This window comes from Ochlerotatus camptorhynchus, unplaced genomic scaffold (assembly GCF_037179485.1).
Source record: "Ochlerotatus camptorhynchus isolate MF236.1 unplaced genomic scaffold, CSIRO-AGI_Acam_v1.1 ptg000237l, whole genome shotgun sequence".
Taxonomy (NCBI): Eukaryota; Metazoa; Arthropoda; class Insecta; order Diptera; family Culicidae; genus Ochlerotatus; species Ochlerotatus camptorhynchus.
Genome location: NW_027040727.1, coordinates 535,205 through 558,829, shown reverse-complemented (window position 1 = coordinate 558,829; position 23,625 = coordinate 535,205). Strand labels below are relative to the sequence as shown.

Genomic DNA, 23,625 nt, shown 5'->3' with positions numbered 1-23,625 from the left:
TATGGCTGGAGTCATATCAAAAGAGAGGACCTAAGCTTTTGTTTTTGGGTGTTTCTGCGAACTATTTTTTATATATTTTTTTTTCTACCAGAAACACCGTGCGTATTTTTATTGAATGTTTTGTTCTTGAGATAGTCACATAGTAAATTCCGCTTATACAGTCCCGTCACAGAGTGGCAGAATTTTCAACAAACCGTTTCTTATATGGTTATTGAAGTTTCTTTGGCGAAGACTTTTTTATTGTAAGAACCATGTCATATGACATGTTTCACTATCAATTTTGAAAGCTTGTGTTGCAAGAGTGACAAAGATATCCAACGCATTATCACAGAAACTATTTCAAGCAAAGAAAAGAAGTGAAACTTCAATCTAGAAAGTGGCTCTAGTACTTACTCTTTGGCTAGCACTAGTGAACCTAGCGGTAGCTGGCACGGCACCGAAAAATTACCCAAAATTAAGTTCTTTTCACTCATCTCTCATGTACCGTTCAATAATCTAATTTTCAGTAAACCGCTTATAGTAGTTTACATTTGACTACGGCAAAAATAATTACTTGAGTATTTTCTACCCAAAATTAAATTCAATTGACTCAAATTTGAGAATATCTCAAATAGAGATTGCTAAATTGTGATTGTGTCAGTGATTAGTTTTCCGCTATGAAGGTTTTTTTTTTTTGATGAAAACATTTTGCGTATAAGTATACGTGACGTAGTGTGCGTGCGATAAACGTCAGCAATCTCAATACTCACTAGTAGCTTATTGAACGATATTCATGAGAAAATCGAATCTCTCGTTCCATTTTTGACAACAACAACAAGTGAGAGTGGGATGCAAAACTCAAGATTACCCAGAATTATGTAAAAAGAAGAAATTTAAATTTAAAGCCATTTTTTCTCTGTATGAGCATTGAGAGCCCGTGTAGAACCTTTGAACAGCGCAGAATTTTTTTTCACTTTTAACTCGCTGATTCGTTTGAAGTTGCTCTTAAGGTTCTGTGTATCAATCCCATAAGATCCTTATAAGGGGCCATCCATTAAGTACGTCACGCTCTAAGGGGGGAGGAGGGTTTGGAATCTGAGTTGTAAAGAATGTATTAAGTATAGAAAAAACGTGACGGATGGGGGGGGGGTTTGATTTTTCAACCGTCACGTTCACTGTTTGCAGTAGGGGCTGTCTATATACCAAGTGGACAACTTAAGGGGGATAGAAGATTGGCAAATGTTCACGGTTCATACAAAAAACGTTTGAATGTATATGGATGATTATCCACGGAGGACGACGAGGGGGTCTAAAACCTCTCAAAAACTGTTGAACGTATGAAATGTTATGCTAACGTGACGTAATCACTTGCCTTTTTTAAGTGATGTTTACAATATTTTTGCTTCCAACACCAGCGTCTGTCTTGGGCCGGTCCTCCTATAAAGGGCATTGTTTTAACCGAGCATTTATTTCAAACATCATTTGTTTGTAAACAAACATGCACCAGCTATCTACATCCAAAATAATCTGGATGTATGACGGTAAAGGTGGCAAGGATTTCAAGATATAACACAAACTAGGAAATCACAAATTCAAGCACCTAGCGCCGCGTAGTGAGAAAACCATCAATAGCTACTGAACAACTTTGCCGAAGACAGCAACTTCCTAGATGGCAAGAATTTCAAGATATGACATAAAAAAGAAAATCAACAATACATGCACAATAGCGCCGCTTATTGAGAAAAATTAGATCTTGATCTACTGAACAACTTTGCTCAAGACAGTAACCTTCTATATGTCCAGAATCGCGAGATATTCCATGTTGGTTCCTATTAGGTCAAATCCCATATGCTACGTGTACTCCATTTACGCGATTCTCTCGCGTAAACGGAATCATTCGAGACCAACGTAAATAGAATTCATGTAGACCGAGTTCGCGTTCATCGGGGGGAGAGTGTACACGGTTTATTTACTTTTGGAACCAATTTCATACAATAATGATCAGTAGGCTGTTTTGACAGCAAGCAAGCTTCTTCTGTACGGAAACCCACTTTTTCTTCATGTCTTCCTCAGATTTGATCTCCTTGGGATGCTTCCGTAGTGCCTGCTTCTTAATAGCCCAGTATTTTCGATGAGCCTTAGTTCCGGTGCGTTGTGGTGGTGGTGGTGGGGGGGGGGGGGTGTTTCATGTCCTTAGGTACGAAAGTGACCTTTTTTACTTCGTACCACTCCAGGACAACATTTGAATAGGGGCAGGTAGCTAGATCTGGCCAGAAGATCGTATGGCCTTTTTGTTGCTTCAACAGAGGAGGCAGACTGTTCTGTGGACACTCCTTGAGGTAGATCTCCCCGTTTGCAGTCCCGGTGGTCACAAACGGCACACTCTGTTTGCCACATGAGCAGATCGCTTGCCAAATAATGCATTCCTTGGCAAACTTTGAAAGTTTCTGCTTCCTTAATTCCTCCGGAACATCAAACTTGTGCTGGGTGGTGAAGAACAGTAGCCCCGGAAGCTGCCGGGAGTCCACCTTGACGTAACTCTCAGAATCAGACTTTCACACCGTATTTTGCCGTTCATCACGATTTGGAGCCTTCTTCACTTTGTACGTATGCAGTGTCTCCCGGTCCTTGGCTATCTGACCGAAGCATTGGGATTCCGCATAAACGCTTTCACGACACGCTTATAAATCCTGATTACTAATAGAACATCCGTTCTGCCCGCATTTTTCCTTCCATTCGATGCTCAGAGTTTCGTAATAACGTTTAATCAGCCGACTCACCGTTGACTGCACGATTCCGAGTTATTTTCCAATGTCCCCGATGAGAGAGTAGAGGATTTTCCAGGTGCCCTGCGCAAAATCAATTCGAGACGTTGCTTTTCGGGTGACGCCATTTTTTCCAACTTTCGAAAAACTGACAACGATAAAAATACAGTGTAAACATTACACTCTAAACTACTTCTACCCAAATTTTCAAGAGAAAATTCCCAATGGGTAATTTTTTACAGCAATGGACTGCAGCATAAAACGAGAGGCACGCAATACAAAGAACCGGTGCGTTGAAGTGAAAATGCAATCAAAAGTACTTAAAGTAAGTAATGCGTTTTGAAGTAGTACTGAGGTAAATAAAATTATCTATCCGTAATTAATGTAATTAAAAGTATTGAAAATGTAATTGATGTACTTTAATTACGAAATTTCAACTGTAATTAATTGAGTTAAAAAGCAGCTAATGTTCTTCATTGTGTAAGTAATGTAAATAAAGCAGTAGTTAATGGAATTAATTTAATTACAACCGTTGCCTGCGTTGGCGTTAAAGGTTATCGCGTACCCCTAGGCATAAAAGCAAGTTTGTTTTCCAGAATGCACATTTTTGTATAAAACCGTCCCGAGATGATTTTTTAGACGCAATGCATTTGAGGCAACAAACTTTGTTCGAAAAATAAGCGACCACATTACATAATCTGTTCATGTCGCGAAACAGTACAAATTTTGCATACTTTTCATGCAAATCTGTAATAGAATCGAACATTTCCAAGTTGGGTGTACTGACAACCCTTAACATGCCGTAATATAATTTCTCGCCATTAATATTACACTCTCTTGCACTGCACTATTGTAAAAATGTCCGGAGAATTCAATGGTGAGGGTTCCATCTTGGGAAATTTTCCGAAAATTCCCCTAAAATTTTAAAAGCTAGATAAACCGAACGGAATCTTGAACTGTCAAATTATCCATGGAATCGAAATGTGCTAGTCCCATCTTTTCGTGACATCAAAAAAAAATCTACATTTTTTTCCATTCTCCCCTCATTTTTTAATAAATGGCCGCCACCAATCGTGTTCTTCGGGAGATTTATGTCTGTATCGATATTTTGCGTAGCGCTATCGCTTCCATTGAGCACCGTGTTGCGAAACAATTAATCAGTAGATACTTAGTTCGTGTCGTGCCTTCCGAAGACAAAAAGCGTAACCTACTTGCTGAACCGGTCAGCTGTTAAAACGAGATAGTGCCGCGAAGTGAAATACATAGAACACCGCACGCAGACGACGCAGGCTGAGCGTCGTCCACAGCGACTGGTTGGTACGTCATTTACGTCTATATTTGCACTACCCAGTCGAAGTCCGTCGTCATCGTCGCCGTTTAGTCGCGTTGTGCCGTTGAAGTTCAAACAGCGAGATTCAAGATAGCTCGAGTGTATTGACTTCGTTGTTTGTCAGCGGCAGAGGAATGGTGTAAGCACTTGATCTTCAATTTAGTTGTCTAATCGAAAATCCTAATTGGGTCTAATTTTCAATAGCAGCCGGACAGAACTAACAACGTTGGTCGGCGTTGCAGCTGTGGTAATTGCTGTGTTCTTTGTGATCAATAAAAATGGAAAACCTGGTTCAGATCACCGTCGTGTTGGGGCAGTGGCATCCAATGCTTACGAATGCGCTTCGGTGGGAGCGGATATTCTTCGCCAAGGTGGATCAGCGGTGGACGTAGCCATAGCTATGATGTTCTGTGAAGAAGTGGCCTGTCCGGAGAGTGCTGGTATGGGTGGAGGATTTCTGCTGACGTTCTACCATCGGGACACGGGGAAGGTCGAAGTGTTCGATGCTCGTGAGATTGCTGCACAGGCCGCTACGCAAGATATGTTCGTCGATCACAAGAATGGTACAGCTCATGGTGGTTTGGCTATTGCAACTCCCGGAGCATTGAAGGGCTATTGGGTATTGCATCAACGGTATGGGAAATTGCCATGGAGAAGGTTAGTGGAGCCCTCGGTTGAGCTTTGCTACAGCGGACACACCGTTGATCCGTACATGGCACAGGCCTTACAGGAACGGAAGGAGAAAGTTTTGAATACCCCATCTTTGCGAGAGATATTTGTCAATCCGGAAACGGGAGATGTTTGGAAGCAGGGTGATCGATTCAGAAGGCCTCATTTCGCCGAAACGCTCAAAGTAGTTGCGGATGAAGGAGCCGATGCGCTGTACTCTTCTAAAGGAAGTCTGCTTCCGAAGCTAATGGGCGATTTGAAAGAGTTTGGCAGTGTCATTACAAAGGAAGACTTTTACAGCTATGAGTAAGTTTAGACAGTTTCAGAAGTGGAATTTGTCAATTGTTTTTAAATTTACAGACCTCGTTGGTTATCTCCGGTGTCTACTAAGCTGCGCGACGGGAACACGGTTTACTGTGCTGCATTACCTGGAGGTGGAACGATCCTTATCCATATGCTGAACGTCCTCGATGGTTTTCGAGATCTTAGCCCGAATGATCCAGTAACATGGCAAAGGGTGGTGGAGACCTTCAAGCATGCCTACGGTATTCGAACCAGATTGGGAGACCCTCCTTTTGTTAAAGGGATCGATGATCTTATTCGTAATCTCACTAGCAAAGACTACGCTGACCAAATTAGAGATAAAATGTATGATGACAAAACTTTCACAAATTACGATTACTACGGAGCAGATTTTACGACACCGGAAGATCACGGAACGGCGCACGTCTCGGTATTAGCTCCAAATGGAGATGCAATAGCCGTTACCAGTACCATCAATGATTAGTAAGATACAAGATTTTCTTCCCCAAACCATTTTCCAAGTTCTTTTTAATTCCAGCTTCGGTGCCCATCTGCGATCACCTAAAACTGGAATTATCTTGAATGGAGAAATGGACGACTTCTCCACACCCGGCGTCATTAATATCTTTGGAGTTCCGGCGTCCCCAGCGAACTATATCGCTCCCGGGAAGCGTCCGCTTTCGTCCATGTCCCCCACTATTGTGGTTGATCGCAAAGGAGACGTACGCTTGATCGCAGGAGGTGCAGGTGGAACGAGAATTACCACGGCAACGCTACAGGTGATCCTTCGCAAGATTTTCTTCGGACAGGATCTACAGGCGGCAATGGACGGCTACAGAGTGCATCACCAACTGGCCCCGATGCAGGTGGAATACGAGGGAGCAGTGGACGATAGAATTATTGAAGGACTCAAGGCTCGAGGGCATGCGATGAAGAAAGTCCAACGGGTTGCTACGATGACTGCAGTGGCGAGGGAGCACGATGGAAGGGTTACGGCAGCTTTCGATCCCAGAAGGCCAGGCAGTGTGGAGATTGTTGAATTTTAAAATCAATGACGCGTTAGATAAACTAGCTGTGGACTGAAATGATATTAAATTATTTAGAGAATGCCAGATGAGAGGAATTCCGCGATAAGTTTTGGAAAACTTAGTTTTCACAAATTATAAAATAGAAATCCCAAGTTATGTACCAACTGATACCATTGAATTAATGTTTTGAGTATTCTGAACAACAAATCGATGAGAAATTTGATAAATTTGCATCACAATAATCTTGTACATTTATTTTAAACTTCTAGCTCTAGCAGTTGGAAACAAATACAACATGTTTCTCTAAAGTGAGTTTCAGTTAACATCATTCTACTGAGGTGGACAACTCAAAACTAAAGTCTCTCATTCGCGGGAGCTAAGCTTTGTATGTCAGTTTCTTGTATACTATGTTGTATTGTTTTTGAATGTAAATTTATAAGGAAAACCCACTCCCACATCAACGGTCAAATTAAATAATTGTAACCCAGTCACACCAACAACACATAACACAGAACACGTAACGGGAAGGAGAAAGGATGAAGGTGGGCGTTGGAAACAAGAAAAGGATATGGACAAGGGGTGGTGGAAAAGTGGGAGGAAGGTGGAAATGGGCTTAGGTTAAGGAGGAAGCTGCTGGGTCAAACTGAAGAAAAGGTTCTCTTCTACTTCAGCCATTGCACAAGATAGTTCTTATAAATTACAAACGAGTTTCATAGTGAAGAGTTACCAACAAATACCGGCTAATACCGCCGAATACGGAGTCAGGTAGTACCCAATTAATAACCCAGTAGCGGAATGCCCAGCCCTAAGACCATATTATTCCCATTATATTCCCCTCAGGACCCATTAAATACGGGCTAACAAGGCATTGCGATCCGGCCACAGAAAAACGTTGGTCGAAAAGTGTGAGGGTGAACGCTATACCGCCAACACCACCCGTTTAGCAAGCGTTAGTTGGCAAGCTACCGACGACCGCTTTAAACTAGCAACAGGTGAACAGCAAGTCCACCGTCGATCAGCCCATTGAGCCCCAGCACGGCATCCGTTGTGCCATAAAGGGTGATACGGTTAAAATTTGGTCAAGGGAAAACGCGTGTAAATCGGTGAAATCGTTTATCTAAAAAAATCAAATTAAATTTCTTTTTCAAGTTCAATTAGTATAAAATTCAGGAAAAATATTCAGTTAGGCTTCCGCTTTTCCAAATCCGAATTGCCGGGCCTTACGCTTGACCCCTGCCATCAGATTTTGTACAGCCACCTTGTCCACCTTCTTCGCCGCAGAAAGCCTTGAACTGCTGCTCGCCCTTAGCAGTTTTTTTGATCTTCTTTAGGTTCCGCTTGACAATAGCCCAGTATTTCTCAATTGGGCGGAGCTCTGGCGTGTTGGGAGGGTTCTTGTCCTTGGGAACCACCTGCACGTTGTTGGCGGCGTACCACTCCATGGCCTTTTTACCGTAATGGCAAGATGCCAAATCCGGCCAAAACAGTACGGAACAACCGTGTTTCTTCAGGAAAGGCAGCAGACGTTTATTCAAACACTCTTTCACGTAAATTTCGGTTGACAGTCCCGGAAGCTATGAAAATGCTGCTTTTCAAGCCACAGGTACAGATGGCTTGCCAAACCAGATATTTCTTTGCGAACTTTGACAGTTTCATGTGCTTGAAAACATCTTCTACCTTTCCCCCTCCTTTTGCCGTATAAAACTCCTGTCCCGGAAGCTGCTTGTAGTCGGCTTTGACGTAGGTTTCGTCGTCCATTACCACGCAGTCAAACTTCGTCAGCATCGTCGTGTACAGCCTCCGGGATCGCGCTTTGGCCGTCGTATTTTGTTTATCATCGCGATTTGGAGTCACTACCTTCTTGTAAGTCGATAGTCCGGCTCGTTTTTTGGCTCGATGCACGGTTGTAGACGATACACCCAGCTTATTTGCGGCATCTCGGAGAGAGAGGTTAGGGTTTCGCTTGAAACTACCGGCAACTCTCTTTGTCGTCTCAGCGGCTTCCGGTTTTCGATTTCCCCCCGATCCAGACTTCCTGGCTGTCGACAAACGTTCCCCAAACACTTTAATTACATTTGTAACGGTTGATTTGGCAACTTTTAGCGATTTTGCCAACTTTGCGTGCGAGTAGCTCGGATTTTCGCGATGCGCGAGCAAAATTTTGATACGCTGCTCTTCTTGCTTGGACGGCATTTTGACAACTGAAGAGTGAATTCCAAAATCAAAATAGGAGCAACATTCTACACACACACACCTTCAAAATGAGGGGTGTTCAGGTTTTTAAATGCAAAATTGAAAGAAATACGTCAAGTTGATATTGACCAAATTTTGACCGTATCACCCTTTACTACGACAACCATCGAGCACCGTCATCCTCCGGGAACGTAATGTTCATCCACCGCCGAGAAACCCCACCCGCTGCAGAATCCCGTATCGCTGGCCAGCACTACACACCCACACACACACTACAGACACCGAAACCGTGAGTAATAAAAGAGTTGAAAATTACGAATAGGTGTTTTGTACTTCGGATCAGTGTCGACAAGCCAGGAGCTGACCTTGAAGCTCTAGGGTTTCGAGTACGAAAAACAGCAAACAAAAGAGGCGAGTGTAGCCCACCCCAGACGATCTCCGTGGCTAGACCAGAGGTTAGGGGAATTCCTGTTAACTAGCCTATCTGACTAGCCAATAACAGTTTCGAGGGATGTTCTGGATAGGGGAAACTTAACGTCTCGGGATTTTTCGAGGATAGTTCTGGGAAATTCTGAGTGGACTTCAGAAAAATTTAGAGATGTTCTGAGAGAACTTGAGGTATTTTCCGAATGCTTTATGAAAGTATACTGATAACCTTTAGCAATACTCTGTGCAAAATGGAGACATGTGAATTGTAGCAGACTTGATTTGTTTTTCTCTGTTGATCTGTTCGAAGAGGCTCGCCTGTCGTTTACAAAGCCCAAATTCAGGTTAAGAATGCTTTAGCTGACATCTCGGAGCAAATATGCATCCGGTGGAATTTACTCTCGCAGTTGCGTTATTTTCGCCATTGATCTTGATAAACTGTTTAATCCTGAGAGTATACACTTGAAAATAATGGACTTTATCAGATTTGTGTGTTTACAATCTAAATAAGTAGATAATTTACAGGTTGCACTCACTCACACTAGGTAAACTCTTATCAACCTTAACCTAAATATTCCATCAAACACATCCGCAATCCACCATTATCTACAGCTCAATAATCGCAACACTTCCAGGCCTCCTTGGATCGAAAGCAGCCGTCACTCTTCCGTCATCCTCCCGGGCCACAGCAGTCATCGTAGCAACCCTTTTCACTTTTCGCACGGCATGACCTCGGGCCTCCAACTGTTGAACAATGCCGGAATCGACATGATCTTCATACTCCACCTCCATCGGTGCTAGCTGATGGTGAACCCTGAATCCATCCATCGACGATTGCAGGTCCTGACCGAAGAACACCTTCCGAAGGATTACCTGGAGCGTCGCAGTTGTGATTCTAGTTCCACCGGCGCCTCCTGCGATCAAGCGAACATTGCCACTTCCATCCACCACAATCGTAGGAGCCATGGACGAGAGCGGGCGTTTCCCGGGAACGATAAAGTTGGCTGGCGATGCTGGAACTCCGAAGATATTGACGACTCCAGGGACGGCAAAGTCATCCATCTCTCCGTTAATAATTATTCCGGTTCGAGAGGATCGAATCTGAGCACCAAAACTGAAATAATTAAATTTTAGTTATGGATTAACGATTATCCATTTTTAACTTACTAATCATTAATAGTACTGGTGACAGCTATGGCGTCTCCATTTGGAGCTAGCACTGAAACATGTGCCGTTCCGTGGTCTTCCGATGGTGAGAAATCTGCTCCGTAATAATCATAACTGGTATAAGTGCGATCATCCTTAATTTTCTCCCTAATATAGTCTGCATAACCCTTGTCGGTGAGGTTTCGAATTAATGCCTCAATGCCCAGAACAAACGGAGGATCTCCCAGTCTGGTGCGGATCCCGTAGGCATGTTTGAATGTCTCCACCACCCTTTGCCATGTTACTGGATCCGATGGCTCAAGATCCTTAAACCCATCAAGAACATTCAGCATATGAACCAAGATTGTCCCACCTCCGGGCAGAGCAGCACTGTGAACCGTGTTTTCCCCCCGTACCTTGGTTGATACTGGAGAAAACCAACGTGGTCTGTTCGAAATTTAGAGCTTGTAAAAAACGAGATCAACCTCCAAAAGGAACTTACTCATAATTGTAAAAGTCCTCTTCCTTAAGAATGCTTCCATGCTCCTTCAAATCTTGCATCAACTTGGGAAGTAGTGATCCATTTCGTGAATACAATGCATCCGATCCTTCTTCAGCAATCACCTTCAGTGTCTCAGCAAAATCAGGTCTAAAAATACGATCGTTTTCCTTCCACACATCTCCAGTTTCTGGATTGACGAATATTTCCCGTAAGGACGGAGTCTCTAAAATTTCTTTCCTTATATCCAACAATGCTTCTTCCATGTAGGGATTCACAATGTGACCTCTGTGGCATAGTTCAATCGAAGGTTCTATAAGGCTTCTCCAAGGCAATTTCCCAAATTGCTGATGTAAAAGCCAGTACCCTTTCAAAGCCCCAGGAGTAGCTATCGCCAGTGCTCCATGAGCCGTCCCGTTCTTGAAGTTGACGAACATATCTTTCTTAGCTGCACGAGCGGCAATCTCTCTGGCATCCATTACGATCACCTTCCCCGAATCACGCTGATAGTATGTAAGCAGAAATCCACCACCGATTCCGGCACTCTCCGGACAGGCAATTTCTTCACACAACATTACAGCGATAGCTGCATCGGCCGCGGATCCACCTGCCCGAAAAATGTCCGCTCCTATCGAAGCGCATTCGTAGGCATTTGATGCAACCGCTCCTACAGCTTTAAGATCATTTTTATCGCCATCGTCATCATCGATGTCGAGAATGTCCTCTACCTCTTCCTCGTGCAGTACATAGACTGCAGCGAGCGTTATCATTCCCACTCCTACTATGGTTCCTATCATTAGGAAGAAGAGCCTCTTGCGGCTGACTTGTAATCTGAAATCGAAATTTACAACAGACACTTAACGGTGTATACAAGTGTGTTAACAAAATCTACTTACATCATCTTGATTTACTAGCACTTAAAATTTCATTCGCGCAGCTACTCGAAACTTTAGCAGATACGAGTCCAGCGAGGGGGCGTCAAGCAGGAGTAGGTAAATACAATCGTGACCACTCAGCGCGACACTTGGCTACCGTCTGCGTGTGCAAACATGACCCGCTCTGGGTAGAGAGAAGGCGGAAAGGCACTCTCACGCGTTATCTCCCGACTTCGGATTGAACCCCTTGAGTTTGAGATCAGCTGCACACGCGAGATCCAATCGGCCCACGCAATACATGTACAATTAAAGTGATTGCTAGCAAGTACCCGTTGAAGTTCGATAAATTGCTAAAAGGAATGGTCAGTTCAATGTAGTCGAGTGATTCATATCCTTGAGTCGTTGAGGTCGACAAACTTTATTAATTATGGATATGTACTTGTGGATATGGATTGTCTTAGAAACTATCAATACACTTTCAACGATTACGGATTAGAACAATCATTTGTGACTTGTCCGGGGAGGATGCAACTAGGTAAAAAACCTGGCCAAAATTATGTTCTCCTGTTGTAAGCCATATTCTGCGAAGATATTGGGTAAAAAGTAATAATTATTGATTTTGAGACAAACAAGAACTGTAACTGTTCAATTCAATCCACTTAGAAGTGCAATTATTGCCTTTCTTCTGGTATACGAACAAACGATGAACAGATTCGCTTAATTAGATTCTTCATCTGAGTCGCTTCGATTTTCTCCCACTTCTTTATCATGACCACCAACTATGACATCTTATCACGATGTGTTTCCTAGAACAACTTCATCTTGCAAAATTCGGTAAGTGTGAAATTTTATCACAAAGGCTTTCCCTACCATTTGAGACTTCAATTGATATAATCGGAAGAGGGGTCTAGAGCATCTTTTTTTTTTTTTGTTTTTGCGTTGGCTTTGGCTTTACAATGGAATTTTAAGTATCCTACACACTTATTGATTTTAATTAGCCACGGTGGGAAGGGTCAAAAAAGGAACGGGAGCGATGGGAAACAGGGTAAAAAATAAGAACAGTACTTGTTCGCTAACTGGGCGTTCGTTCACAGCCCTGTTAAAAGACAGTTATACCAACAATCAATACGAAACTATCGATTTTAAATTGGCTCACTACTTGACTAGCCTATTGGTCCCAAGCAAATCGATTAACGTACGTAGTCAAAATTCTAGTACTACACAATGTTTGTTTTGATTTGCTATGAAAATTTGACAGATAAAATGAGGGGTTCGTGGATTTTCCTATATTTCGAGGGGTGCATCGATTAGCTTGGGACCGAAGATAGTACCAGAGCTGAGCCAAAAAGTTGAGCGCGTTGCTTCGGGACCTACTAGTCTTAGAGTTACCTCTATGGTTATACGTCAAAACTAGACGTCACATTTACTTTGACATTTCGTTGTCATAATTGGTGAACAGTGCAGCGTTGCCAGATTGTTTTCATGATTATCGGTATCAAATAATTAAAAAATCGGTATTCACTATTTTATTTTTTTTTTTTGACTAAAATCGAAAGATGTACTTTCTATGTAAGTCGGAAGAAACTTCTGGGAAATATTTGTATTAGTCTTTTAATGGTACCAACAAAACTTCCAAAGGAAGAATAAAGAAGAGGAAGTTTGAAGGAAGTTCTAAAAAATGTCTAAAAAACATCCAATGGGGATCTTCCAAGACAAATATTAAGAAACTTCTGGCAAACAATTTTAGAAACTTTCGGAAAAAATCCAGAAGCCAGAAAAGTGTGGAAATCAGCTAATCCCGGAGGAGCCATTTCCAGGGGAAGTTAGGAGAAGCTCGGAAAAACCTTCCAATAAGACGGAAAAAACCTACAGAGAGTGACTCATGGAGAAACTTCCAGAGGAAGACGAAAAAACTTCTGGGAGAACTCGATAGATACATCCGGTAGAACTTTAATTGAACTTTTTGGAAAAGACGGAAAAAACTTCCAGGAGCCACTGGGAGAATCTTCCTAAGGTAGATTGGATGAAAATTCTGGAAAAGTCGGACGCCAGAGGATTTACGGAACAGGAGAACAGGAGAACAGAACAGGAGAAGGTGGGAAAATATCTGGAAAAAATAGATTTCTGGGGAATGTTAGCACAATATTCTCTGAAGTTCTTCACATGCTCTATTGATCCATCAATTTTTTTGATATTCATAAAACATCCCTGAAAATTTCACAATGTTCCTGAAGTTTTCAGAACATTCCTGAATTGCACTTCGGAATATCTCATAATTATTCGGAACTCCTTGAAAGTTCTTACAATTTTCCTAAAGTAAATGGGACTGTTTTGAAGCTGTCTGATCGTCCTCGAAGTACTCTTAACTTCCTTGATTATTATGGAACTACTGGAAAATCTCTTATCTTCTTTAAAAGTCCCTGGATCTTCTATAGGGCTTTCAATTATTTTTTTCAAATTAATCAACATCAGCATTAAATACAACAGCAAAAAGGTTATCTTCTTTATAATTCCACTTAATTAATGTAGGTATCCATACGTATTTCGACTACAATGTGCATTCTTCATCAGTGTCATTCCCAATAAAGAACTTATCAAAAACTAACCCCCTTAAGTACTTTTCCCATAGGTAAAATAGTTAAGATCACAGGTATAAAAATGAAACTATAATGTGTTGAATCGGAACCTACCTAACAAATTAAAACCAAAGATTTAAGTAAACTCAAGGAGAAAAATCTACACGACTAAAAAAAAAGAAAATCTCAAAGGCTTGGTAGCCATCAGATTGAAGTAATGAAATTGGGTTGTTAGCGGAATGCTTAAGAAAAACAGCAAAAAAGGTTATTTTCTGATATTTTTTTAAAGCTCTCATAACTGCCGGTAAAAAACACACAACTTCCCTTAAAATGTTCACACAATTTTCTAATGTAACTTCCCTTACGTTACCAAAATTTTCAGGAACCTCTTGGACCTTAACTGAAGTTTTCGGAACTTATTTAAAGGTTCAGAAATTTTCTTGAATTTATATGTACTAATGCTTACCTAAAGTTCTATCCTGAAACAAATGGAACTATCCTGAAAACCATTAAATTTATTTAAAGTTCTTTGGGCTTGTGAAGTTTCCAAAATATTTCAGTTTCCTTAAGTTCATTGGAGTTCTCTGGGCTTTCCTGAGATTCCTGGGTTCTTGGATTTGAACAGAAGCTGATGAGACTGTCTTTAATTTATCTGAACCTACCCAAAGTCCGAACTATTCTGAAGTTTCAGAACTTCTGAAAAGTTCCTGAAGTTTTTCTGAAACTAATGGAGCTGCAATAAAACTCTGGAAGCATTTCTGAAGTTCCGGAGAAGTTGAAAAAACTGACGGGAGGAGACGGAATAGCGTTTCGAGCGAAGCCAGAATCCAGAAAAAGCTTCCAAGGGAAGTGGAAATAGCTTTCCAGAAGGAATCGGAAAATAATTTACAGGGTAATGTGGACGGGAATTCCTAGGGAAAGTTGGTAGAAACTACGAAGGGAAGATTAAAGAAATTTCAGGAAGTTAAAAAATTAACGTTTTTATGGACCTATTTTTCCACTGAATAAAAGTATTTCCCGATTTCCAGAAATTGCTAAGATGGAGCTATCAGCTGTTTCTCGACTCCTTGGTAACAAAAAATGGCGAGGAAAAGGAAGTATTAGTCGAAAGAGTATCAAGCATAAGACATTTTTGAAGATGAATTTTTTTTTAGTGCGGTCTCAAAAATTGTAATTTTCAACAAGATGAAAGTCTATCACAATAGTTTCCTCTGACAATTCAGTGCGGGTAGGTAGTAATCATTTTGATCATTAAAAAAAAATCAATATAAATCGGTATTGTAACTCAAAAATCGGTATTCTGAGAAACCTTATCTGTATATAGGTATCAAGTTTGAAAATCGGTATAAATACCGATAAATCGGTATGTCTGGCAACGCTGGAACAGTGTTCACTCGGCTGTCGACAGAAGCAGGCCACTCTCGATGTGTGTCACGCGTTCGTCTGTTTACTCGGCAGCAACCATTGTGTGGTCCTCTCAAGGGGTAAGTCACTCAGCACATTGTGCCGAATTTAGATGCGGCACACCTTCGGCACAATCTCGTAGACATTGTATTGTTGTAAATAGAATGGGAGCACTACTGGACAACTGTCATTAACGCTGTTAACAGCATTACGTGCTGTTTGACTGCATACTTTAATAACATTGTTATGGTTATTTTGCCTAACGTCGTGCTTTGGAAATCGTTTAAGGTATTATTTTTTTATTAGAGTATTCAGGAACTTGAATACATCATTGGAACGCAGACTAGCAGTTCACTTCTGGGTTCTCTTATAGATTTAAATCCGAAATTTAGGTTCTAGCATGAGCTCGAGAGAAAGAGGCAGTTAATTAGACCCCATAAGAATCCTTAATTCAAATAATGCAACGCACTATTCAACTACAGAAGTCATATTCATCATCTTCTATATTCGGTCTCCAACAATGTTTCCCGCCGGTTACTTTTCACATCACAAAAGGCTAGGTTTCTGGTCTGCCTTTGAGGACTTTTATTATCCTATGAACACAAGAATAATTGCGCATACCCGCCATTTCCAGCGTCATCGTCTATCGGCTGGCGAACGAATGCTATGAATTTGAGCATCAGGTACAACCGATGTAGACATTGCATTTCTCCTTGGTTGCCACTAGACCGATTTATCCTTGCAATTTCAAACCAAAACATTCAAAGTGTCAGAAATACTGGGTTGCCATGTTGGGTATTTTACAAACAATCGCAGCTTGTTCTATGACCGACACAACCGGCACACTGACAAAAAAAATGACCCAAGAATGGTGTGCGGAGCGACCTACCCCTTGGGTCCTCCTCATTGTTCTTCATCAGCAGTTCTTTCGGTCGATGCGTAGTCGACTTTAAAAGCAACCGTTTCGTGATGAGTGTACGAGAGCTGACTACGTTTTGCGTCCATTGCTGCAATGGAAGCGCTCTGCCCACCGTTGGCGGTACTGCCATTCAAAGAAACCACTGGAAGCGGAGTCCGTTCTCATGGAGGAGGCTTATTAGATAGTTTATATAAATAAAATTGAAATAATGAAAAAAAAAATCATTTCACAATGAAATCAAGAATTGAAAGGTTTTTTTAGCGAAAGCTAAACTTGCGAGTTTGAATGCTGTGAAAATAACAATAACAAACTTTATACTGTTTCAATTCAATGCACGGGAAATTTGTACAACGTCGATCAAACAATCCATAATCCTTTGAAGTTCCCCTCAGTCTTTTTTGCTGTTTGACAATCCAGCCCAGTTAACGAGTGGAATTCGGTAACTGGGCTGCACATTTAGCCCAGTAAGCGAACAAGTGCAACCAATCAACATTTTTCCCATTGCGAGACGTGATGAAACCAGTGCATTCCGGGACCAGTTGTTCCTGGTGCACTTCGATAAGGACTCCATCAGTGTGGCTGCTCTGCGGCAGATTCGCGCGCTTTTCAACAGGTTCGCCCTCGGCACCGTGACGTGACACAGTCTAACATTTGGCCACGGTATGAAGAATTGTCACATGAAGGCTCGTTGTGGCAAATGTGCTGGGGCTCACAATACTACCGCCTGCAAGAAGGAAGAAGAAGTTGAACCTAAGTGCGTGAACTGTAATTCCAACCATCTGGGCAGCGATAGGAGATGTCCCAAGCGAGCGGCCTTCATCCAGATCCGACAACAGGCTTCCACGAGGGACCAACATCAGATCAAGCGGGTCCCATCCACCATTCAGTTCAGCATTGCCTCACTGCCGCTGCGGCCCAGCTGAGCCATGGCTCTACTGCCCCGGGATTATCGTACGCCCGTGCTGTGTCAGGTGAGTCAGAAGACAATTCTCCACTCACAAGCGACGAACTAGCGATCCTCGTGACTGAGGAGATCATAATCTTGCGCACCACCAAGACACTACCTGAGCAGCTTCGTGCAGTTATGTCCCTCGTGCATAAGTATAGACCGTGAAGCCATCACAATAGTCAACTGGAACGCTTGCTCGCTCAAGAGAAAAATCATTGAGTTCGTTGATTTCCTCAATGAACATAGCATTGACGTCGCCGTCATCACCGAAACACACCTGAAGCCGGAGATAAATGTTCACCTCCCCGATTTTCGGCTCATAAGGCTAGACCGGACCAGCTCCTACGGAGGAGGAGAGGCTATAGCATTAAGGAGAAATATTGGCTGTCGACTGCTACCGAGTTTTCAGCTGAAGATGATCGAAGCGGTGGGTGTGGAAGTCTCCACTCCTGTCGGCCCAATTACCATCATTGCGGCCTACTGTCCCAAACAAGTTGGCAGCAGACCTGCGGAGAGACATCATCAAACTAACTCGACGCCGTGAGAATTACATCATCGCTGGCGACCTGAACCCCAAACACCAGGCTTGGGACAACACCATACACCACCACTACACTACACCACTACACTACACCACTACACCACTATACCATAATAGCGCCGAACTTTCCCACCGGCCTTAGCCGGTCTGTCGTACACTCCACCATCGACATCTTCGTCAGCAACATGGGAGACAACATCTCGCAACCTGTAACCCACCAGGAGCTGAGTTCGGACCACTATCCGGTGGTGGCCGATGTGTGCTCATCCGTCAACCGATTCCAAGCTTCCCGACGCAACTACCATCGCGTCAGCTGGGATCAGTTCCAACACTGTGTCGACTCCACTGTCGACTACGGTGTCCTTCCGGAGACGCCCGAAAACGTTGACCGGTGTCTGCGTTCCATCGAGGAGGCGATATCCCGGGAACAACACGTGCCAGTATCCAGACAGGTGAGCAATACTCTGAACCTTGATAGACCCAGTGGTTCATCTGATAACTCCGGAAGAGAAGACTGACACGACAGGTCAACACTTCGTCAGCTCCCATAATCTCGGACAAAACAACGTCAGCCCTCACGAAGCTGAGGTTTCCATAAACGAAACCAACCACCATCAGATTTCTAATATTTTCCCGAGGAATCCGAGATTACGGCTGACATGAAGGCCCCAGGTTTCGACAACATTCTGAATCTGGAACTCAAACACTTTAGTTCCACATTCTACAACCATCTGGCACTGATTTTTAATCTGTGCCTCCGACTTGGCTACTACGCCTCGTGTTGGAAGTCAGCAAAAGTCATACCCATCCGGAAATCTGGGAAGGATCCATCCTCTCCTTCAAGTTATCGACCAATCAGCATTCTCTCAGGGTTATCAAAACTGTTCGAAATAGCAGTCTATGACCGGCTCCTAACATGTGCCGATGAAAACAACTTGTTACTTGAGGAACAGTTTGGTTTTCGGAAAGGTCGTTCGACCGTCCACCAGCTGACTCGAGAAACAAAGTAACAATATTCTCATACGGAACAAGTCTGTGTCGAAAACATCTGTCATGGCGTTGTTGGACGTTGAAAAAGCGTTCGACAATGTCTGGCATGATGGCCTGGTGTTCAAATTGCAGCAGTAAGGTCTTCCAATCTTCCTAGTGAAGATAATAAATAATTATCTATCGGACAGGACGTTCCAAGTCTCTCTGAATGGCATTACATTGGATGCTTTCAACATCGGTGCTGGGGTTCCACAAGGAAGCATCCTTGGCCCCATTTTATTCAACCTGTTCACCTCCGATAAGCCGGCTCTCCCTGATGGTGGATCGTTGTCTCTGTTCGCAGATGACACATCCATCGTCTACAAAGGTAGGGTCATCGGAGCTCTGACTGCCAAACTTCAGAGAGGCCTGGACGTCCTGTCTGAATATTTCAACAGCTAGAAGATCCGTATAAACGTGGCAAAGACCCAGGTCATCAGCTTTCCACACTCTAAATCTCCCAGACTTGTTCCGTCTGAGAATAATAAGATCTGGCTGAACGGCACAGTGGTAGAATGGTCGAATGAGGTAGTCTACCTCAGCTTTACACTAAACAGCAAGCTGATTTTCAGGGAGCACGTTGATAAAACGAAAACCAAGTGTAACATCCTGATAAGATCTCTGTATCCACTCATCAACAGGAGGTCTACGCTGTCCCTGAAAAATAAGCTTGCTGTCTACAAACAAATCATCCTTCCCGTAATCGAGTACGGAATGCCAATCTGGGAGAGTTGCGCCAAATGCCGTCACCTCAAACTCCAAAGGATCCAGAACAAGATCCTTAGGATGATCCTAAACAGTCCCCCGCGAACTAGAAATTCTGAGATCCACCTCCTGGCTGGAATTCAGACATTAGAAGAACGGAGAGTATTCATCCTGGAAAGGTTCAGAGACACCTGTCTGAGATCAAATCATCAGATCATACGTGATCTAGCACGTTAGGTTAAGTTATACTCGTAGTTAGGTAGGTTATCACTTTTTTTCAATTCAAACATAACACACCTCCCAAGGGGTATTCTGTAGACTGGTAGAAATTTTCCTATACGATCGTCGCTATGTTTCGACACCTTCGGAACTTTCAACTTCTACCATGTTAGTCCAAGATTAAAAAGGACGGATTCACTGGCCTGTTTGCCATTTAGCCCCAGGGTCCAAAAAATTTACTTTCAATCGAAAATCGTCAAGCGACGACGAAGCTGTCAACCATTACTGTCAATTGAAAGTCATTCTGTGTTTTCTTCGAGCAGATCCCCTTAAACATCATCAGAACCACTTTCGATCAGTTTTCATACTTTTTTTTTTGGTTTGACTCGTGTTCATTTTGTCTTGCATTGTCAAATGAACTTACTTTCGCTAGAGTCAGTGTATAATGAGTCACGCCAAGAGTGAAGCCAAGTCTAAATATTGAACTGTCAAACCGGCTACGATGCTATGATGCTATGAAAGGTCCGCGAAAGGTATTGCAATAAAATATAAAATATAATCGAAGAAATGATCATAAACACGCAGTGAGCATTAAATTGTCATGGGATACGTTTGGCAATGATCAGAAATGAGAATTTCAACTATTTCTTGATAAGATAATTTGACAAAATCACTGATATAATGATTTACTACAGTCGCTATTTTATTCTCGCCAGAAGTAATTTGAAGTAGATGTAGAAGTGCACTGTTGCCAAGCGAAAAGCGAATCGTTCGAAAACCGTGATGCGAGTTCAACTTTTCTCTTGGCGTGACTCATTACATACACCGACTCTAACTTTCGCTTTGAAGTGAAGCTGTCCGATCCAAATTCGTTCACTCGGTTCATCAGAAGAAACATTCTCAACTTTTTGGCTCAGCTCTGGTACTCTCTTCGGTCCCATGCACCCCTCAAAACATAGGAAAATCCACGAACCCCTCATTTTATCTGTCAAACTTTCATAGCGAATCAAAACAAACATAGAGTAGAACTAGAATTTCAACTAGAATGGGATACGTTAATCGATTTGCTTGGGACCAATAGGCTAGTCAAGTAGTGAGTCAATTTAAAATCGTTACTTTCCACCGGTTGGTTCATCTGTGTACGTGGATGTTAAATTTATCATAGCCGGGTGGTTTTTTTACCCATCAGTACGGGTATTTTATCCAACGCCATTTTCAAATCCAAGATGGCGGCTTCCAGTTTAATAAAAAGTGGGAAATACTGTCAAGTGCCCAACAATATGGGTATTTATTTGGAATCGGGATGATGTCGAAGGAATAAAAATCGATATCCAATGTTATGTTGTAATCCAAGATGGTGGATTCCTATTTCAGAAAAAATGGGAAAAACTGTCAAGTGCCTATCAATATAATTATTTTTGGAATTGGGATGACTAGTGATTGGAAATAAATATGCGACGAAATTTTGAAATCCAAGACGGTGGCTTCCAGTTTAAGAAAAAGTGGGAAATACTGTCAAGGGCCTATCAATATAGGTATTTTTTCGGAATCGTGATGATGTTTAGAGAACAAAAATCGCTATTCAATGCTATTTTGTAATACAAGATGGCGGCTTCCGATTTCAGAAAAAGTGGGGAATACTGATGCCGACTCATCAATTTGGGCATTTTTGGAATTGGAGTGATGTCTAAAGATCGAGAATGTATATGCGTCACCATTTTGAAATCCAAGATGGCGGTTGCCAGTCCAAGAAAAATTTGGATATGCTGGTGGCTTCCAGTTAAAAAAAAGTGGGAAATACTGTCAAATACCCATCAATATGGGTATTTTTGGTACCGGGATGACGTCTAGAGAATGAAAATCGATGTCCTACGATATTTTGAAATCGATCCGATTTTAGAAAAAGTGGGAAATTTTATCAAATAACCATACATACGAGTTTTTATTAGAATCGGGGTGTTTCGGCCGACCATTTGATTGATTTCTACTTTTGATTCTACTGAGTTGACAGCAGCAATATATGCTTCACAATAGTAGTAGAAGTGTAGTACAAGTAAGTTGAGGTGAATACCGAGTTCATACCTATATACACTCGGTTAAACTCTCAAAATGTGCATGCAAGTTACTCGAAAGGCAAAAAATACTAGTTTTGATGTGTGCATTAAATTGGCAGTTGAAGAAGAGCACATCTAAGCCCATATAGATAGCACACTTGCGAAAATGGATTATAATTGTGTTTCAATTAGTGGGAAAATGAAAAACAACCTAATCTGTACAGAAATCCTAAAATTTACGTTAACAAATTAGGTCACTGTGTTAACATTTGGCGCTGTAAACAGAATGTCCACCCCGTACACCATGGACCAACTGAAGTTACGACGATCTGCAGTAGATGGGAAGCTGAAGCGCTCGGTTTTCAGGGTCACCAAGTTCGACAACGGAGCGGTCTCCATCGACGACTTCAACTCCGAACTCGACTACCTGCACCTACTTTGGCAGGACTTCTGTGAAGTGCATAACGGCATTCTGGATCTGTGCCATTCAAGACAATCGAACCCCGCCGTCGTCCGGAGGACAGAGCAAGATTCCCGCAGCGAGATCGACTGCTACGCTAGTTCCCCCCGAGCTACACTTCCCGAAAGGAATTCTTCCCTCGTTCTACTAGGAGTGGAATTCATTCATTCTCGTCTGACGAACGCTCAACGGTTATTCTACCTGAAAACCTACACAACGGGAAGAACAGCCGCCCTTCTAAAGTACATCAAGGTCGAGGACAACACGTACGAAGGAGCCCTGGACATTCTCAAGAAATGCTTCGATCGGAAGGACCAAATCGTAAATCACCATATCCAACGGTTCTGCGAGATTCCGAGTACCACCATGCCCTCAGTTTCTGGTCTACGCAAGCTCCACGAAACCGCCGACGATGTCAAGCCAGCTTTGCAGGCCATTGAACGTGAGGACCGTGACGGTTGGCTAGTCTATCTTATCCTGGCTAAGGTGGATTCGGAAGTCAAACCGCAGGGGTCGAAGTTTCTCGAACAACGCACGTATTCGCTAGAAACCACTCAAGCTCTGACTCCAAAGTCCGCTATGAGGCAAGTAGCAAGACCGCAACCGCGAAGTTCAAGTTTCGTCACCACCAACGAACAAACTAAGGATCCATCCAATCGATTCCAGTAGACAGCAACACATCGCCCGTGCATTGTTAGATTCCGCGTCGCAAGCCAACTTCATCACGGCCAAACTGTAAAAGAGGCTGGGACTGAAGCCACACATAGTCAACATGCCACTTAAAGGAATTTCTGGGTTGACAACGAAGATCACCGAGGCCATCAAAGTTGTCATTCAATCGAGAACTTCGGATTACGAGGGGCCTTATTACGGGTGTCACTTCACGGTGAAAACAAAGTGAAGTGACCAGTTGTCATTCACGGTGAAGTGATTGCCGTGTAAATCAAATGGGAATCACTTCACCGTGAGTGACAAGTTGTCACTTCACGGTAAAGTGACATCGGTAATCAGGGCCGAGGTCTGTATAGATTGTGTAGTGATGCCAACAATATCGAATCCGATTCCACACCAATTCACCGACATTTCCGACTAGGAACTTCATCCCAGCAAGCCGCTGGCAGACGATCGATTCAACATTCCCGATGAAATGGATCTACTGCTTGGAGCCACCACGGGTCTAGACTGGGTGGTAGCTGGTTTATTAAAGTCGAACAACTCCGCACTACAAGCTCCAATGTGCTTCGTATCGCACGTTGACCCCGAGGACGAACCATCATTGAGCCAGCTAATCTCCATGTTCTGGTAGATCGAAGATTTCAAGCCCATTCAGCATCTAACAAAGGAGGAGCAGTTCTGCGGAGAGCTCTACACTAGGACTACGGTGTGCGATGCCAGCGGACGCTACATAGTGAAACTGCAATTCATCCGCGATCCCACAGCGATAGGAGAAACCGGCTACTCCGTGTTGGCACAGTTTACGGCAATGCAACGGCAAGTGCAGCGAGATCCCAAAAAGTACGTACTGTACCACAAGTACGTGGAAGCGTTCCTTGCAC

General features: G+C 42.8%; 3 protein-coding genes across 4 annotated transcripts in view; 2 read left to right on the top strand and 1 right to left on the bottom strand.

The window, feature by feature from the left end:
- The window catches only part of DIP-alpha (Dpr-interacting protein alpha), a 361,511-nt gene that overhangs the window by 217,724 nt on the left and 120,162 nt on the right, over positions 1 to 23,625 (top strand). The gene's annotated exons all lie outside the window — the stretch shown is intronic.
- LOC135704365 (scoloptoxin SSD14-like) lies at positions 4,065 to 6,109 on the top strand. 2 transcript variants are annotated; one of them, XM_065225798.1, is made up of 4 exons: positions 4,065 to 4,213; positions 4,282 to 5,049; positions 5,104 to 5,529; positions 5,585 to 6,109. In XM_065225798.1, the coding sequence occupies exons 1-4, from the start codon at positions 4,209 to 4,211 to the stop codon at positions 6,090 to 6,092; spliced, it is 1,707 nt and encodes a 568-aa protein (XP_065081870.1). In that variant the 5' UTR covers positions 4,065 to 4,208; the 3' UTR covers positions 6,093 to 6,109. The 2 variants fall into 2 exon arrangements, with proteins under 2 accessions (XP_065081870.1, XP_065081869.1); XM_065225797.1 differs by having other exon boundaries at positions 4,279 to 5,049.
- Positions 9,266 to 11,237, bottom strand: LOC135704364 (scoloptoxin SSD14-like). The gene is made up of 3 exons (XM_065225796.1): positions 10,342 to 11,237; positions 9,861 to 10,286; positions 9,266 to 9,807 (listed from the first exon to the last, which is right to left on the bottom strand). The coding sequence occupies exons 1-3, from the start codon at positions 11,133 to 11,135 to the stop codon at positions 9,300 to 9,302; spliced, it is 1,728 nt and encodes a 575-aa protein (XP_065081868.1). The 5' UTR covers positions 11,136 to 11,237; the 3' UTR covers positions 9,266 to 9,299.

Excerpts from the sequence above, each read along its gene's own strand:
- LOC135704364 (XM_065225796.1), bottom strand. The coding sequence starts at position 11,135 with ATGATAGGAACCATAGTAGGAGTGGGAATGATAACGCTCGCTGCAGTC. Across the intron at positions 10,287-10,341 it reads GAGGACTTTTACAATTATGA|ACCACGTTGGTTTTCTCCAG; the intron begins GTAAGTTCCTTT and ends AATTTCGAACAG. Across the intron at positions 9,808-9,860 it reads ACCAGTACTATTAATGATTA|TTTTGGTGCTCAGATTCGAT; the intron begins GTAAGTTAAAAA and ends TAATTATTTCAG.
- LOC135704365 (XM_065225797.1), top strand. Across the intron at positions 5,050-5,103 it reads GAAGACTTTTACAGCTATGA|ACCTCGTTGGTTATCTCCGG; the intron begins GTAAGTTTAGAC and ends TTAAATTTACAG. Across the intron at positions 5,530-5,584 it reads ACCAGTACCATCAATGATTA|CTTCGGTGCCCATCTGCGAT; the intron begins GTAAGATACAAG and ends TTTTAATTCCAG.